This window comes from Meleagris gallopavo, chromosome 10, assembly GCF_905368555.1.
Source record: "Meleagris gallopavo chromosome 10, MGAL_WU_HG_1.1, whole genome shotgun sequence".
Classification (NCBI taxonomy): Eukaryota; Metazoa; Chordata; class Aves; order Galliformes; family Phasianidae; genus Meleagris; species Meleagris gallopavo.
In genome coordinates, this window is record NC_139413.1 from 6,312,509 (window position 1) to 6,331,772 (window position 19,264).

The 19,264-nt window shown below is 44.6% G+C and overlaps 1 protein-coding gene across 1 annotated transcript in view; it reads right to left on the minus strand.

Moving 5' to 3' along the window:
* The window catches only part of NOTCH2 (notch receptor 2), a 79,898-nt gene that overhangs the window by 51,351 nt on the left and 9,283 nt on the right, over positions 1 to 19,264 (minus strand). The window contains exons 3-5 of the mRNA XM_085231471.1: positions 10,630 to 10,889; positions 9,582 to 9,917; positions 4,598 to 4,720 (exon numbers count right to left, since the gene is read on the minus strand). Coding sequence (XP_085087597.1) covers positions 4,598 to 4,720; positions 9,582 to 9,917; positions 10,630 to 10,889 — 719 coding nt within the window. The remainder of the gene's footprint in view (positions 1 to 4,597; positions 4,721 to 9,581; positions 9,918 to 10,629; positions 10,890 to 19,264) is intronic.

Genomic DNA, 19,264 nt, shown 5'->3' on the forward strand with positions numbered 1-19,264 from the left:
GCTCAAGACAAACATTTGCTTCTTAAGCCAGCTTCCAAAGCGGGCGTTATTTGGTGGAGTCAGCTGTTAGCACACTGTGCTTTCCTTGAGACAAAGGTCTCCTAGATAGAACACACAGTTTGCCGGAGCCCCTTTTTGGGCAAAGCCTAAGCCTAAACAAACACAACGGCCATGGGAGCCTCACTCTCCCAGCCAGCGGGAGGGAAATGAAAGGGGGAGGACAGGCCAAGCCCACAGCAGCAGGGCAATGCAGGTCTTCCCAGAGCGCCTGAGCGTGGGCACAGCACGTCCCCAGCCCCACAGCTCATCCCACAGCTCCCAGCGTGGCACTGCAGGAGGAAACAACCAAGGGCTTCACTCCATGGAGGACGCAAACCAACCTCTGTTGTACTCTGCCCCTGGAAGGTGACCCGGGCCTCACACGGGTTCACACTGATCCTCCAGAGCACTGCACACTGAGCAGGAGCCCTCCTCAGCCAAGACAAACAACAGCGCTTACAGCAAGTGTTACTTCAGTATCCAAAGCCTTCTTGACACAGAGCTCCACAGGTTAGATCAACACAGTAAACAGGTGCATTTTAAAGACAGCCTTGTTTCTTTATCTGAGTTGTGGTCTGGAATAACTGAGGAGCCCTTATAACCCTGGTCTCACTGCCTCCTTGGAAGGGCACCCTCACCTTCACACGGTTTTACAGTAACTACCACCACTTTCTCTGTATCAGCTCACTCAGGAGACCTCTGTGAATTTTAATTCCTGATCCAAACAAGAAGTCATGAGCTGGCTGGGATTTTTTCCTAGATTAGTGAGTCAAAGGGATTCACACCAACAAATACCAAAGCCGGTTCAGAGCAATGGTGGCTCAGAGCGGGGAGAGAAACATTCCTCCTCGGACAGCAGGGAGCCCTCTACATGTTTAACTGCTGCAGAACCGCAGCATCAAGGACAGTCTTTACATGCCAAAGACATTAGCCAGGATTTGGGGTCTATTTTGAATCAAATCACACTCAAAGCACACCCAGTTCTCTGGCCTGCCAGGCAGAGAAGAACAGACTTTATTTTTTACAAAAGTATTTTTATCTATTTCCGAGAAATCTGTGACAGTGTCTTGAGACGACAATTTTTTTTTGTGTGTGAGGACCAGTGTTTAAGACTGGGACAAGATACAGTCATACTTCAAAAAAAACAACAAAAACACCCACCACAATTAACATTCCACAACAGAAAAGATCTGGGGGCAGCTGCACAAAAGCAAGTCCAGGATCGTTCTGCCAATTACAGATTTAGGAGTCATTACAATCCTATGAAATATGAGAACTTTACAGGTGACAAAAACATCAGTGACAGCAGGAACTCCTCATCATTATTGAAAGGCAAGATTTTATCTTTCCGGAAAAAGCAGCAAACGAGAAGGAGAAGGCACACACTGCAACAAAGGAGGAGCAATGGGCTCTGTGAGAGGCGTAGGAAACCAGATGAAAAGCAAACAGTCTCTCAAAAGCTGGATTCCAGTACCAAACAGAGGAAACATTCGAAAAATGCGTGCTTATGTAGTCCAGCCTACCACCTGTCAGAGAGCCACAAGAGGCAGATGGTTACAAAAGGAACTGTAACAGATTCTGTTTCAATGAAGGATACTTCAGTTACTGTGCAAAGCACAGAACTGTTCTTCAGCGGGTGGAATGGAGGCTTTCGATTTCCACTGCTGCACTATAAGCACTCATTAGGACAGACACCTTAACAGTTGTTTGTTCAGTTCTCCCTTCTTCACTAGCTTTAAAGATGATTTATACTGTTATAAACCGTGTTTGTGCAAAAGATGGACCAGCACTTCTACTACATTTCCTTATTGCTGAGTAACTCATTTTTATTGTAGCTTACTGCTATCAGAGCCAGCTGCAATTTAACCTTGAGAAAGTCTCCTCTCTCCAAATCTACTCCAGTAGTCCTCATCTCCAATCTGGACGCATACAGCTATCCTGCATCATTCTGGTCATTCATGAAGAAAGTGACTGAAGTCAGATCAAAGAAAACTTTCAAAGCTTACACCTCTGAGGTGTCATGAAACACACACTTGCCCACACATTTACGGGGCAAAGGAAAATGATGAATTTTATAAATGAATTCTTAAAAGCCAGAGGGCAAAGAGTGTTTCAGGGCACAGGCTTTTAGGAAAGCAACATATAGAAAGCCCCAAATAAAGCCGCCCATAAACACTCAGACCAGCAGTAACGCTGCAGAGGAACGGCTATTGCTAAGGCATCCTGTGGACAAGGGCACAGTGCTACTGCCCTACATATTTCAAACATGAGGACGTGAACATGCATAGCTACTTCTGAAGATACTCATGTTTTAGTTCAAACACCAAAATTGGCGCTGTTCGTTTTGGACAAGATAACTCAACTCCCAGGAGACTCTAATGTTGACAGTTCAAGCAGCTAAACCACTGTTTCCTCAACTGTGAGACCACTTTTAGTTCTCAACTGACCTGATTCTTAAAGTCTACAAAGTCAATGGCCTTGAGAAGCCATTATCTAAAACCACTGCTGCGTTGATAACCTTAACTTCACCATAAACAAAGGAAATTCTCAGAAAAAAGGATTCAACTAAATTGTTTTAGAAAGCCATGGGAATATAAAGTTTGGTGAGTTCCTCCTTGCAGGGTTTCACAGGAGAGAAGCATCGTTCATGCACATACAATTCTCTGGATAGACTGCACAGACAAAAGTAAGATGGCCTAAAACTTGGCCGCAACACTGACAATTTGTCTTAGTGTTAGTCATGAGACCAGAAGAGGCTCAGAGGGAGAACCATCAACTGCACTGCAAAGTGCTTCAGTGGTTAATCAGAGAGAGAATCTACCACAAAACCAAACAGAATCACAGCCCTTTACCACCATGGCCTCTTCCAGGTGCAGAAGTCATCCCTGGTTGACAGCAGCCACCCACCCAAACCCTGTAAGCCAAGCTAAGCTTATGGCACTTTTACAAATCAAAGGAACCCCTGGCAGATTTTGAACTCACACTACATGCATTCATAATTCATTATCTCCTTCCATCACGCTTCAGGAACAACCCTGAGATTCGTCTATTACTGACATGTTGGAAGCCACATCAAGGTTTATAATTCCTGTGGCATGAAGCAAGACTTTAGGAATCACTGAACGATTTCTGGCTCTGCACCCAAACTCTTCGTGCTTTCGTTTGCAGGAAAGCCTTACCAACATTCAAATAGAGATGCTGTACACAAGAATGGTACTTGCTCATTAAGAGGAAGACTCACTTTCTCCTGTTTGTATCAAGCTTCAAAGAGCTACGCAAGCAGTGCTGCCTTTTTCTCCCTTACGTGGTTTTTACTTCACTTAAGAACACCCCATTTTAAAGTTAATGAGGGTTCTTAACTACCAAGTCTCCTTGACAGTGAAAGTCAAACAGTTTTTAACGAGATCGATGCTTTCCGAGGAGAAAAAACCTAAAAATGAAACCCTTTGGTCTCTAGTAGTCAAACTCCTCACACTACAATTGTCTGAGTTACCAATCACTACAGATGTTCTGATATCAAACACAGTATTTTCCAGATAGAGAGAAGAATATGCTCAAAGTTCTTCAGAGCAAAAGGAGCTCGTTCAGGCTTAGCTCCAAAACAAATATCCCGATTTACTTACTGAAAGAAGAAACGAACATTGCAATATGGACTCCATTGCCAGTTCTAAGGTTGTTCCATTCCCTATGATTTTGAAAGAAGAGTTCTACCCAACTGAAAGTGTGCCAGCTAAGAATGACTAACATGATTTAAAAGAAAGAAAAAAGGAAAAACCCACAAAACCGGAGGTATTTGTTTATTTTTGAGGTATGGGGACATTTTGTGACTAAAGATGACACTGAATTTCCTGTAAGCTACTTCCTTACGTCACGCATAATGCTTTCTTGAAATACATATTTTCCCCCACTACAGACATACCAGAATAAAGCAGACTCACTTAGGAAGCAAAAGTAGCTTCGCTTGTCAACGAACTGCAGATAAAAATTAGCCGGAGCAGACAAACAGCAGTAGGAAAAGCATGAGCTTCCCATGGATCAGATTCTCTTCCCTCCCTTTTCCCACCCATGTTTTCTTACAGATTGCTTTAGCTCTTTAGGAGTGCTATTATCTACGTAAGGATTATCATCTCACATTAAAAACAAAACACATCAGGAAATCACCAAGGAACAGACTTGAAATAGCAAAGCCATGGTTTGTGCTTTTGTAAAATACACACCCTCTTACAAACTAATCCACACAAGCAGAAGCACAACTCAGAGTCGCGCTGCATGGTGCCTGAAGAATCACACCACTTCTCTGTCAAAATCATGTGCACATAAGCCTGTAAAGCTGAATAGTGCAGTGGGAAATGTCTTGTAATGTGGTAGCTTTGATGCAAACAATCTTGCTCTAAAGGCTTCACTGACATCTGTGCCTCAGACTGCAGAACAAGTACAGATGTGAGCTACACTCAGCCTCTTGCAGCTTGCATTGCACGTTGGGAAGAGGCCAGAAGTCCCACATTTCATTCCTGTGAAGCGTGCCCCGACCACACAGAATGATTCCTATCGGACGTACCTGTCCACTGCGGTGGGCAGCGGCAATTATAGGTGTTCACGCCGTCCACACATATACCCCCATTTTGGCAATTGTGATTTGGGCAGTCATCAACGTTCTTCTCACAGATGTTCCCCTCGAAACCTGTTCAAAGCAGAAACAAAGCAGACTGAAATGGGCTTTCCAGTCTCTTTTGAAAGGGAATTCATCCTTTATGCAGCTTCTTCCACCATCCCCGTTTTTCCCCCCTCCCTTAAAGACTTGTCCCGTTAACCTAACCCTGATGAACCAGGACACAGCAAGCTGACCAGAGACTTCATTGAATGCCTCTGCTGATGGCATGTAGGTCAGATTACACAGAGCACCATTCCGTACAAGTTCTTCCTATAGAGAAAAGGTACTTAGCGTTCACTTTGTGAATTCCCCAGGATTGTTTATATGCTATGGCTCCATCAAGGTAGATCACATGTGCTTTGAATATGAGCTTCCAAATTCCTGATCTGGCTCTCTTCAGCATCAGGAAAAATCAGTCCATCAACAGATTAGCCACTGCCCAATCAGTGCTGATAAATTAAGCCCTGACTAAAAAGCAGAAGAAACCAGATGCTGAAAATCAAAGCTCCTCATGAACACAGTCACACTCTACCATGCTAGATTTTTTTTTTTTCCCCTTTAAGTAAGGCAGCTGTCAGTAATTCATCTTCCCCTCAATTTCACCTGCTGCTTTACCTCACACTTCATTAAACAAACCTGCCACTTCTGCTGGTGAGATAGCTATTTATCAAAGCACAAGTGGATGCATGCTAGCGTGGATGAAGTAAGTGGTTCCAGAACACATGCATTAATTTAAAACATCAGCTTTGCTTCTTCACTGCTTTGGAATGTAGTATTAACTTGACACAGCCCTGTCATCCAAATCTACGCTTTAACCCCCCTCCACTTTTGATGTCCTCTTCTAGAAAGTTCTTTAACATCTGCATCAAGTTACACAAGTCCTCTAAGCAACATCTGATCCTCCACAGAGCCTGCTATGTGGCAAATGAGCTGAGACTGTAAAGCTCTGAAGCTACTTCTCCAGATGATAGCTGCTCTCAAGACTGCTGCTCCTGAGACAATTCATGCCCATTCTCATCTTCTGAGCTTCTCCAGTAATGCAGGGAGGTGCTGGAAGCAAAGAGGAGCATTGTTGCTAAACCATATCAAATGGACTGTCATCTAGCAGCAAGGAAGAACAGATTCAACATAAAGGTACCTGCAGTATTACCCTCTCTCAAATACCTTCTCACCTTCACCCAAAGATCCTGCCAATTTCATCACAATGGGGTAAGTTAAATAGAAGAAAAAAAAAACAACAGCGTTTAGTCTGAATCTGTATCCTCACAGCAGTGTCTTCCTGGCAAAAGCTGCATCAGCTTGCTTTTGTGACTGAGGAGAACTACCCCACTGAGCACAGATTGCACTCATGCCAACAGCGTGATTAGTATGGACAGACACCCAGAACAAGTCAGGAAGGCTTAAGCTCCTATCTCCTCAGCTTGGAGGATGTTAAGACTAGTCCTGCTTCCTAGTGTGTAGTAAACAAGTACCCGACATCAGGCATTTATTTAGAACTATCTATTTAAAACACTGCAATACTGCGATCCATCTAATTTGTGAATAAAGCTGCCCTAGGAAATTTAGCCTTCATTCTTAAAATCAGCCCTTTAGAGTCACAGTTGTTTGGGCCTGACATTGGAGCGTGACGTGCACAAAGATGCTGAAACACAAACTTTTCCCAGGCTGGGTCCGAGGACCTGATTTCATAGTTCCATCACCTGAGTTTTTTCCAGAAAGCCAAAGAGTTTTGATGTGTTTGGACACCTGATGCTGCTTTCTGCTTCTCCCTGTGCTGGGAGTAACACACTGCCCTTTGCTTTCTGCACAAGAGCAGCCTGCAACCCATAACCTGACTTTTGCTCTACATCTCCAAGCACAGCCAACCGCAGAATGAGAACCACCAGGGGAAAAGCGTTCCCACTGTAGCAGCGTGTTCTTCCTCCTCCTCCAGCACACAGAGGCATACAAGTAGATAAGTTTACTCCTATGTCATCAGCAACTTCCAGCCCACCCCACAGCACCGTACGTCCAGTTGTCTCTGAATGTTAAAAGCAGATATCAAGTTCAAGCTGGAAGTTGGATTTCCTGCTGCACCACTGAGCCATGGGTGCTGGACGCCTCCCTCTCTGCACGGGGCAGTGTGATGCTCCACCACGGCACGGCGTGAGGTTACTTCCTCTTCCCAGGAAGTGTTGCAGCTCTCGTAAACAGCCTGTTCTGGCCTGACAGATAGCTTCCTGAACAAGCCCTTGGAATTCCCTAGGGTCCTTATCTTAGTTAATGGCTAATTATTTTGATGGATAACAATGAATAATCACTTTCCCAGCTAAGAACTTCCTCTATTGACTTGTTTAACATTCCACTGAAGGTTAGTTGCCAAATGAACTCCTTTTTTGTCCAGTATTTATAACTACGAGCTCATTCTTATATTGAAAGGACTCGCTAGTGCTTCAGGTTAAGTCCCTTTCACAGGAGTACTTTTTGCTATGACTGTTATGACTGACCTACCCTGCCTACTTGTCTACACTCTTATCTAAAAATCAGCGAAGCCCAGAGGAAAGGCAATTATACTACACAGACAGAAATTAAGCAGTTGCCTCTCGTACAGATATCACACTGACAGCATCTCACCACTTACGCTTGCCACAAATACTGACTTTTTCTAGTGCACATGACTTCATGAATTGCCTCATGGAAGACTTGTGTAAACCCACAACCAAAATGGGAACCTGAGAGTTGAAAAACATCAGCTTGGCTACGCTGTACATACACAACAGTTGAAACACTGGAAGAAAAAGAAAGGTGCTGAGACAGTGTAACTCCAGGTTGTAGCTTTTCTCCCTATTTCAAACCTCTCATCTTCAAATACTTGTATTTACACAAAATGAAATTCATTCAGAAGCAAAGAAGAAAACTTCTAGGGGTAGCAGAAATTGATTTCAGTGCCAGTCCAGGAGTAATTTAGTTATGCTCAAGGTTCAATTCAGGCACAGTCAGTTCCTTCAAAACAGCTTCAGAGATCAGAAGACACAAAAATGATTTTGAAGACCATCCCAGATGTAACTGCTTCCTGCCAATGCACCCCTAACGCTGAGCTCTGGTAACATCTTCAGGCAGCCCAGAAAGAAGGGCTAGAGCAATTCCTTTTATAGTCACATTATTACGGGCACTGCTCCAATGCAGAGAGGGAGTCTAAAGAGGAATTCCTAGCCCACAATCTTGGCACTGTCTTCCAGACGAGCAGGACTTGTTCACTTCTTCCCTGGGCGTGACAGGCCACTGCTTCCAGCACTCCAGAGGTGTCACAGTAAATAGGGCACTGTAAAGGGAAGGAAGTGGCTCGGAGCCTTGCTTTTATCTTACAGTTTAAGATCAGCAGCGTGCCCCCCTTCAGCCCCTCTCTCCTTTTCCCCCCCCCCCCCCTCTGTTTTTCAAATGATTTGTTTTAAAAATGAAATCAGCAAAACAACACAGCCAACTTAAACAAATACAGGAAACACAGAAGTGAAGGCTCTCAAAGCAGCACCAACTCACCCCCCCCTCCCCCCTCCTTTCTACAAGTTGTGTTACAAGTCCAAAAAGGCAAATTCTAATCCAAAAACCTCTGTGGGCAGTGTGGGTGCGTAACTGTTACTACAGCAATCTCATTTCTCTTTTCTGAGCATCCTTGAACCAGCCCACACACTCTTCTGGGGAAAACGTGCTCCTACTCAGACGTGCATCTCTGTAAAAGTAACAAAAGCATCCTGCCTTATCAGCATCACAGCATCAAGCCCTGCAGACTTCACCTTCCTCTCCTCTTCCCCCCCTCCCCCAAGATGTTTCTGCATCAGATCTTACATTTCCCACACTGGCTAAATAGATCTAAGAAAATTCCCAACATTTCAAGGAGAAGGTCTCCAAGAAGTACTCTTCACAACTTAAATTCTAAATGCATCAACACAACCTCAGCTAATCCTCATGAGAACGCAGTGAATTCAGCATCCATGGCAGCTACATCTTTCATATAAATAACAACAGCAAAAAAATGTTGAAGAGAGGAGGGTTTAGCTCTCTGCATTACCACACACTAACTGTTCGCATGCCAGACTGCAACACAGTTAAGTGGAAGTCTAGTCAAAGGCATTTCCAAACAATCAGTTTCCCAGGGACTGAATTACACAGTAAAAAGTACCGACCTAAAAAAAAAAACCCAAACAAGCTCAAAAAAAAAAAATGATATGCAAAGAATTGTATGATTATTAGGTGGGGATGAGACTGCCAGGGTGCTAAGCAGGTGTTCACACACAGCATCAATACAGCCCATGGTACTGAGTAAGCATGCTATCCCTATTGTGGATGAACTCAGAGCAGATAACAGCATCAGAAAACACATAAAAAATAATTTACCAGGAAGTATTGGTCATAGTGAGTTGGAAATAATACACTGGAAGTACTGGAGGAGGAAAGGAAAGAAAAGGAAACTAACTTTAGGGATAGGGACTGAGAAGGAAAGACAAATATTCATCTTCATTCAAGCACTGAAGTTAACCCTCTCTGACACGAAAAATGTCTCTACAGGGGTTACGTTACCAGAGTCTGTATCAGGACATACTCTGACCTTGAATACATGTCAGTTTTTACTTATTTAACTCTCTGCCTCCAATTGGGTTCCAAAGAAATCTGCTGTTTTCTGGCTGTGATCCAACCAGTCCCATCACTCACCCACCTATTATACCTCCTCTTTTCACACCATAAAGTACTGACACACAGAAAGTTAAGCTCCTAACCGAGCTTCCCACCTGATATTTTGCCCCTCAGCCTTACGTTACAGAGACAAACACTCCCAGGGAGAAGTTTTCAGAAGAACGTAGAGAGGAATGCAGTGACAAGGCTACAAAACCGAGCACTTGGAATAAGCAGCACTCACCTGGCAGACAGTTGCACTCAAAGGTGAAGTCACTTGTTTGGTGACAAGTTCCTCCATTCATACAGGGTGATGGAGAACACGGCACATAGGTGCTCTCGCAGCGATGCCCTGTATAGCCTGGTTTGCACTGGCATCGGAATGAACCGTGCAAATTGATACAGGTCCCACCATGATGACAAAGGCCTGATGTGGCACATTCGTCCACATCTATCTCACACTTCTGGCCAGTGTAGCCAGACTGACAGATGCAGGAGAACTTATGTCCAGATACGGTACACGTACTTCCATTGGCACAAGGTTGAGAGGTACAGGCATCGATCCACTGACAGTCCTTTCCTGTAGGATGAAGACATAAGAAATTAATATGGAAAACAGTTCCACACATCATGCTCCAAGCTACCCCAAAATGGCTGGTGTACTACATCTTAACTTAAACCATGTACGTAAAGTAATCATAGGAATTATTTTATATTTTACAATATCTGAAACAAAATTAACCTGCTGGTTACAGGAGAAAGTCTGTAATCTATTTATACGTTACCAGGAAGATATAGAACTTTGTGATTTATAAAAATAACCCACGACCTGAAATCGTACCACACTGCCAGTCACTCTCTTGTTCTACTTTCCCTTCAAGAAAGGAAGGTGGGAATTTCCGTGCTGCTCCTCAGGCAACCAATTAACATTTTCCCACTGAAAGATTTTGCTGGCCAAACTGACTTCATTTTCTCTAGAAGGTAGATTGTGAATTAAAATTGTAACCGCCATTTCAGAATAGCTTCTACAGTCAGTTTTCCCACGGGGACAGCCCCACAAGACAAATATCTTTCTGTTTACGTGTAGAGGGTATGGAGTTTGACTTTCTCTCCCCACCCCCTTTCACTCTTTTATTTTTTATTTTTTATTTTTATCATGAAGTCATTTGGACTTCATCTCATTTCCTGTGCTTGAGCTATTGAATTTGAGAGCACCTCAACTGCCCCCAAACGTTCTAGCACTGGGAAATTCACAACTGAGGGGGTCTGAAGGCACGAATGCAGAATCCCACCTGTGTAACCTGGAGGACAGACACACTCATACGTTTCCTGGCTGTGAGGATGACACGTTCCTCCGTTCAGGCAGGGCTGGGACACATAGCAGATGTGTGATTCAGAGTATTGACAGTCCTCTCCCGTGAACCCTGGAGCACATTTGCAGGTGGCCTTTCCGATCAGAGATGTGGTTTCACAGGTTCCCCCATTCTTACACGTATTGCTTTCACAGGGGTTCCTGTACTGGCAATAGTCTCCAAGATAGCCTTCTCGACACCTGCAGTAGAAAAGAAATTATTTGTAGTACGTTCACCTTAAGCTTTGGTACCATGGGAAGACATCAAGAACCAAGTCTGCCCACCATCTCAGTTCTTCGAATTTGCCATAATTGACAGTAACACTGACAGTCCCAGATGATAAAGCTATAGATGTGGCAGATGAGGCCTTTCTCCAGGACTGAGCAATGTTACAGAAACAACTGAGAACCGAAGTTCAAACTCTGAAATCATTCACTACAAAACAAGCCAGTACTGCCTACAATCACAGTTACATTTGACATCAGAACAACTTCTTGTACTTCCCTTCAAAACCTCAGTACAAACCCAAGTGCTAAAGAACTGCTGAGTAACGATCAACATCTTGCACCCATCCCCATTATAATCAGCATCCTTTTTCAAAACAAAATCTAGCACTTGCAGAAACAGGAATTAACATCAGGTATCACCCATCTCCCAAAACACAGCCTTTCCAAGGGCACTGTCTGAGGGCCTCAGGATTTTTAGCAGATCCCTTCCCTCAGCAGTCCCGTGGGACAGGAGCACGGCACTCTCCTCCTGCTGATAGCAAACGTGCAGCAGCCTGCCCTGGGTGAGCAGCACCAGCACTGCAGGCAGGTCTCCCACGCCCCTGGCGAGCACCCTGACTGCAAGGTCACTGTTCCTCCCTCTCCCACAGCAAAGAGAATACACACACACACACACTATCTATAACCAGGGTAATATTTTATACAAAGATCTGCGATTACAGAATAATTGCAGTTATTTCTCTCTAACCTAAACTTATGTCAATACAGTCTGACTGTGCTTGGCAGCTGCAATCCATCTTTTAACTGGCCTTTGTACCACAAATTTTCCATTTGATTTCCAGCGATACAGGACCCAGCCTGCAAACATCACCTCTGTGCCACCCCCTCCCATTTGTTTTCTTCCAGGCAGCAGAAAGCTGCAAGATGGTAACGCTGGATAAAAACCACTGCCTTAACACACACAAAACGTGACCGTCCGCCTGCTGCTTTTTCTGCAGAGCACAGCTGCACGCTTTTACTGCTAAGAAACCTAAGACACACACAGCCTGTGAAAGAGGACACGCATTTCACCGCACAGATTGAGAGAAGAACATCAGCTATGCTTTCCTCCTGAACAACACAGATGCAATTATTAAATCAGTGAGTTATTCACATCCAAAGAGAGCTCCACGAAATGCATGAAGTCTCCAGCTAGCCCCAAGACAAGAATGTAACAGTGAAGCCTTTTCCTTAAGCATTTCAGAATGCACGGTGGATAATAAGCCTTAAAATTGAGTTTAAATCAAGGAATGGCCATGAAGCTCTCTTTCCAGAGGGGCCACACTACAGGGGCCTGCTCTCATTCCTCTGCTATGTAACACTTCTATCAATGAATAACAAAGGAAAACATCAAACTCGAAGGTGAAAGAGAGCGCAGGTTCTTGACAGAGGAGCACAGACTGCTTAACAAGCCAGTTCCAATGTGAAACACACTGTAGCACTGCAAAGTCACATCTCTAGAAAGAAAACACCATAAAACATTCTCCCCAAAATGGGATACTGATGAAGGAAAGACTGGCTTGCTCAGGGCTCCCAACGGGCAGTAAATGAGATTATGCTACACCTGATGTCTGCAAGCACGACCAGTGTATTGGTTTTGGAATCTCCTCTTTATGAGGGAAGGATTGAAATGGATTCAAAGAAGCCAACAGTAATGATCAATAGAAATGTGTGCACAAAGAAAGGCTTGGGTCTATATGCCAAAGGGAAAAGGAAAGGAGACAGTTAATCAAAAGCTCCAAGTCCCCATAAAGAAACTAAGGTTCAACAACAGATCCTAGTCTGAAAGATACGCATACAATAAGACATGGAAGTCAGAAGTTCAACCTACATAAATCCCAATTAGAAATCAGATAAAAACTTTATTTTCAGACACGGCCGTGCATAGTATCTCAGCAGCGGAGAGAAACAACTGGAACAACGCATTTAAGGCTGCAGTGGAATTTCTCCATCACTCATGCTTGTTTAAAAGCACACCAGGATTGGCTGCTGCAGGACGAGCAGGCACGCTAGTTCAAACACAGCTATTCACAGACGCTATTATCCGAGTTACGCAACAGGTCGTTACTAGATGACCACAACTGTTTTTTCTCATGTTAAAATGTATTAACCAGCTTTAGCTGCACGGTGAAAGCAACCAAGTCATATAATAGATGTGCGTAATCATAATTTACCATTCTCCACACCCAAATTAGGCTCCTTTCACCATGCGGTAATACTTTCAACTTCATACCCAAGAACAGACATGAAAGAGCAGCTTTTGCAGGGCAAGGCAGGACTAAAAGAGCCTGCAAGCACTGAGACAGTGCCATTTGCAGACTGTCCTCTGCCTCGTGCCATCCTCGCTGTAACAGCTTGAGGCTTGCAGCACTAGCTGCTGCCACAGCACAGGGAAGGCAAAACACGGCTGTTCTATAGGGCTGCCATTGCAAATGTTCAGACAGAAGTCAGTCTGAACAGCAGCAGGCTGCAGCACGGCTGTGCAGGAGCTCCATCACACAGATCTGGCACCCAGTAGGCACAGCTGTGCCAGAAGCTGCGCGACGGCACAACTCCCACAGCATTCACAGCTGCACTCTGTGCGCTGGGCAGCTCTGCTCCGAGCCTGTCCACATGGCTACAGCAACATTATCATTCTAGACATCCAGACACGATTAATTAATGGACAATGTCAAATGGAACTTCTGTCCCAGAAGGGTCACAAGATTTCAGTATTGGGATTCCTGGTTGCACCGTGGCTGAGGAGTTGGGCAGCTTTACAGCACACCAGGATCCAAAGCAGACGGGATCTGTTTGCTTCCTCTCATGAAAGAAAGAGCAACAAAGCAGAGCTTCTCAGCGCCCCTCCTAGGACATCTCATCAGGCAAACAAGAGGCTTCCAACACTCCTACCTGCTCCAACAAACACAAAACCGACCAAAACACACCTAAAAGATAAACCCTGAAACGCCTTTTCATCTGAAGGCTGCAGAACAAAATAGAAAGTCTAGAGAACATCCCACATTTTCCTCATAAGCAAATAAACTACCTATCCTACCCAGCCCAGCATTCGGAGCAGGCAAAGTACACTTAACTGTTGCCCCCAGGTAGCAGGGAGCCCCAATGCTGGTTAAGAGCACTGCTGGTAAGCTCTGACAGGAGGGCTGAGACCTGTGCTCCATGCCAACATCGTATCACCCACAGCTGGCCCAGAACTCCCTATGTAGCCCTTCTGGTACAAAGGGACATGGTTTAGTGGGCAATACTGGTGGATGGCTGGAGTAGGTGATCCTAGGGGTCTTTTCCAACCTTTATGATTCTACAGTTTGGTAAAAGCAGAGGAGTGCTCCAAGACCAGGCTTGTTGCAGAATCTTCTGAGGCTAATCAGAAAAACATGCACTCCAGCAAAAGCTCTTTTGATTTAAGCTCTTTATTTCCAGATAAGGCACAGCCTTACAGAATATGCCAGAGAGAACGTGTCTCCCTATGGAAAGCTGCTAAGTCAGGTATACCCAGCCCTCATCCCCACCGTCTTGCTCTCCTGATTAAGCACTCAGTCACACAGTTATGCAACTTTCCCCTCCAGCAATCCAGCACAATCCTTTCTGAACATTAAAGAACAGAAAACCTGCAGTCCAGATTTTCAGCCATATCTCCTGTCAACAGCACTTCTACCGGCGACTCAGTTCTAAGTGTTGGTGTTGCCCCCCATTCATGTTGGGCACTCAATGGTCTCTATAAAGACAGAAGGAAACACTGAACAAGACGACCAGGCTTCTGAAAGGACACCATTATCCTCTACTCCATTCAGAACCCCAGCAGCACTCCAGCTTCCAGCTACTCCTCTTTAGTTCTCATCCCATCTCTTTGGGAAGAAAACAAAAAAACCACCTAACAGCCCAACCACTTGCCTACAGTGCAGCTTCAAATTGTAGCAGCTTGCGTCAGCTCCAAGTGACATGCTCAGAACAGGAAACCAAATCTTTGCCAAATCAGAGCCACTGTTTGCCCTCAGTTTTCCATCTAACACTCAGAAAAAGAAACAGGAAGATTAAGTTTCTTCTGGCACTTTCTGGAGAGACGTGAGTTCTCTAACCTACTTCAACAGGAATTTAATCTTTTAAGAATAAATTTCACATACAACTTAATTCAAATCATCATTTCTGAAAGCTGGAGAGTTTGAAATGGGAAAATGTCCTGTGGGCTGCATCAGTTATGCAGCTGCTTCTAATTAAAGCTTCTCCTTTACTCTCTCTGGGCTACTTTCCAGCACAAATACTTTAGTTGGAGCTCAACCTATTTTTTTCTTCCTTTTCAGCTCCAGCCTGCCTTTGCCTCAGCACTCATGGAGCTAAACAAGAGGTGTAAAAACCAAAATGAAGGTATTCATCCAAATCTGAAGTATCCACATACCTACAAAGCTGCATTCAGTCTGACTAGTGCTACAAAGCGAAAGCTGGAGACTCCCAAAAGCTGCATTTTTTGGCTCTTCTGCTATGAAAGTACACTGAATTTACCCCCGGTACTTAGCTCTCTTTCCCTTTGAAAAAGCTCCTGGAAAATATGTCTGTTCTGGTGGAAAAACCTTCTCACCTGCCATGTTATATCTGCCTGCTCACATTCATCAGCTCAGCCTCTACAATTGTGCTCACAGGCAGCTTTAACCACGCTACCAGATGTTTGACTGTCAAGGGAGTTTCCTATTCGGGCCCAGTGATATCATCTGGAGATGCACAGAAGGAAGCAGATGGCTTTAATTTGAAATGTGAAGGGAAGAATTTCCTCGTAGTTTTGCTTCTCCCCCAGCCAGCCCAACACTCCCCTCGCTTCGATTGGAAGATGCTTCAACAGCAGAGGGAAAAAAAAGCAGTCTGATGACTAACGTGAGAAGGGTCTCAGCTATTTCGCTGCAGATTTTAACCAGACTTCCTTCAGGCTCTCAGCTTCTGACTCCCACACCTACACCTCCTCTCAGGAGGGAGAACAGGATCCTCTGGTTAGCTTAGTAAGCGTTCCTTCCCATGTCTCAAGGCTCTCGTTTATGCGTCATACTTTGAATGCAAACCATGGGATGGGACAGCCTCTCTGTTCTGCACTTAAAGCAGTACACAACTATTGTCTCTAGCCCACAGAAGGCACTTGTACTGCATTCAGCTTGCTGTGTACAAAGGAGGAACAGGAGCTGAAGCTTGAATGAGCAAGATTTACTTCACCGTTTTTTGACCACCTGAGCTCTGAACAGCCCTCAGTCTGCACGGGTAAATGACAACAGAAAGTTCTGACCAAGTGACTCAAGTCACTGCTCTTCCCAGATTTGATGTGGAAAAGTGTATGTTCTCTCCCCCTTTCTCCTCTGCCCTGGTCTCTAGGGTCTCCTTTAACCGCTGAAGGGAGTCCGAAGGAAGCAGGAAAGGGCAGTCCATTCTCAGAAAGGGACAGCTTCTCAAATTTTGTATTTAGCCTTTCTGGAAAACTCTCAGACCTCATCCTGCCACCAGTTCTCCTATGGGTATTCCCCATTGACTGGCCTCGAAGGGATTAGTCCCTCAAGACTGCCGCTGAGAAGATATCTGCTGCAGTCCCTGAAGCAGTTTTAGCCTAGGATCTTGTCTTCGGTCCCAGAAGTCTTCGTAAATGACTTCATACTCAGATGTAAGATGATCCAGCTGGGAAGAAAGGTGGGTCAAAATCCCAGCATGGGGGTGGGTTAGAAACCCCGTACCACCATGCTGCTGCCTCTGAGATTAGCACTAAGGTCCTGCTAAACCTGTACCACACAGATTAAAGGCGTGCACAAAATTGAGCACACACACAGAAAACACATTGCTCACAGAAGAGGCACAAAAGCACACAGCTGCACAGAGCTTCAGGCATAAAGGACGTGCTGTGGGATACAGCCCCTTTGGCATCAGCCTGCTTCAACAGCCTCCAAGTCTGACTAAGCGCAGCAAATGAGCCCGGGTTACTACCATGCTTCTTACCATCAGCTCAACAAAGGACGAGTGCTCAAGCAGTACTTCAGTTCATATAGAGATACTGATATCCTTCCCGGACACACAGAATGCAGCAGTTGTAAGGTTAAAAATTCAGTCTTAAAAGCCTATAAAACATGAGAAGCAGCAAGGCCCAGCTTCCTCCCCCAGGCCTGGGCACCCCTACCCCAAACTCCCTCCTTTCTCACTTCTGCTTCTCTCGCTGGCAGTCTTGCTTCTGCTCCCACTGGGGCACAAGGGAGGGAAGCTGGGAGAGGCCACAGCTGCCATACAAGGGGAAACCAGCTAAACTACTGCTTGCTGCAGGACCCTGCTGAATGTTCAGCATGGAAAGCCACGGCCATCTGAGTTACCACATCCACCTGCTCAGGCCGATCCCAACACTAAGAACGAGGGTAGCATGGCCAAAATCTCTGCTCTGCTTGTCCTTGAAACAGCTGCCTCTACCCACAACTTCTCAGTCTGCCTGCAATCGCAGAAATATTATTGCAAGATAGCAGTACCACCACCCGGGCTCTACCTACTGCTGCTTCCCAGTCATCCAACAGCAGGGAGAGGAGAAGAAAGGGCCTTCCCATGATGTTCACAATTGGAGTTAGGCAACAAGACATTATCACGATTCTTCTGCTGGAAATAAGAGTATGCAAGAAGGCTCCCTCATGCTTAATGTTCCAGTGTACCACAGGGTGTCAAGAGATGCTTTCAGATAAAACATACTGCAGGGCAAAACCAAGCCAAACCACAATTGAAACCGCTTTTAGCCAAAGCAGGACTCAGAAGGCTTGGAAGGATGGGTTCTCTTTGTAATGCTATAAGACATTCTCATTCCTACTGCAGACACGTCCATATTCCTTGGAATAGGGTCTGCGTCCTCACCACACCGCTCAGAGAATGAGTACAGAACGATCTCTCCAGTAAAAATTCTGCCCTTGGAAGAAGCAAACACAGGAATGCATAATTTTCTAAATATAAAAGCAAGGTCAAAGAAGGTCAGTAATTCTATCAAACAGTGCCACAAAATGACAGCCATGGGCCTGGAGCATTACCAGGGGAACCGAGCTACTTAAAGGGCACTCGCAAGAGCCGTATGATAAAAACCCAGTTCCAATTGCCTTACAAAGGTCACAATCGCTGTTCCCATCAGAAACCAGACCCACCAGAATAAAGGTTTCTCAAGAAATCTTGCTCTCTTTTAAAGAAGTAAACGTAACAGGATTTTCTGACAAAGAAAGCTGTCACTTGCTGCTCTGCCAAGAATTCAGACTACATGTTTTGCTTATCAGCACTCACATTACCCACATCTTATTCATCACGTATGATTACCCCCAACGCAGGTTCTTCTCCAGTTGCTCACTTGTTTCCTACAGACTGCAAGGTTAAATGGACAGAACGAACACACACCAGAACAACTCTGCAGAGAGGAGGTACAGAAAGAGGAAGAGTCTACTGTAATAACTCACTGCCCAGCAGAGGAAGTACTACAGAAAACCTGAAAAAACAAAGTGGAAGGCATGGAGATTTAGATGATCAGTGAGCTATCCCGCAGACCTAGAAGCCAAGCAGCTTGCCTCATTAATAAGTTCTGTTTCCTGAACAAACCATTACTATGCTCACAGGCATCAAATATTCAGAAAGTCATTCAGTTGACAACACCAGATAGAAAGTTCCTCTATTCAGAGTTCCTCATCATGCAGGAACAACAACAACAAAAAAAAACAAACACAACCAAAAAGTTAAAACTAAAACAGGATGCTAATCAGCCTACTAAAGGTAGAGTCTCCACAACTGAGGGTTGGTTCTTTTGCTTGTTTTTTTTTTTTATTTTTATTTTTTTTTATTTTTCAGTGCTTTCTGTAAAAAAAGTTCTTGAGCCAAAACTGAAAAACAGATACATATTCCTCTCTGTATATTGACCTTTTCAGTTACTCTGGTGCCTGCAAAAGAACTTAAATGTTATATGAAGGAGAGGTTGGCTTAAGACCTGCAAGACTTTGCGTTAAAAGGAGGAAGGCAACGTTAGAATTATACATGAAGTTACTGCTGCACATTCTAAAAAACCTAAGAATGGTCAAATCTACTACCATGATAAAAACATGAAGACCTAGACTGCACTACAAGCACTGAAAAAAGTTAACCCCCCAAACAAACTGTGTAAACAGTGTAAGACGTAGTTAACAGGAACAGGTAACTTGGAGAAAAAAAAACGTCCTTTGGAAGGTACAAGCAACACCAGCATCAGTTGTGTTTATTGTCTTGGACATGACCCACATACTTTGGCTCCAGTCTCCTGCACTTAGGTACTCATCAGACAGACCTACTAACTTCTCACACTTTCT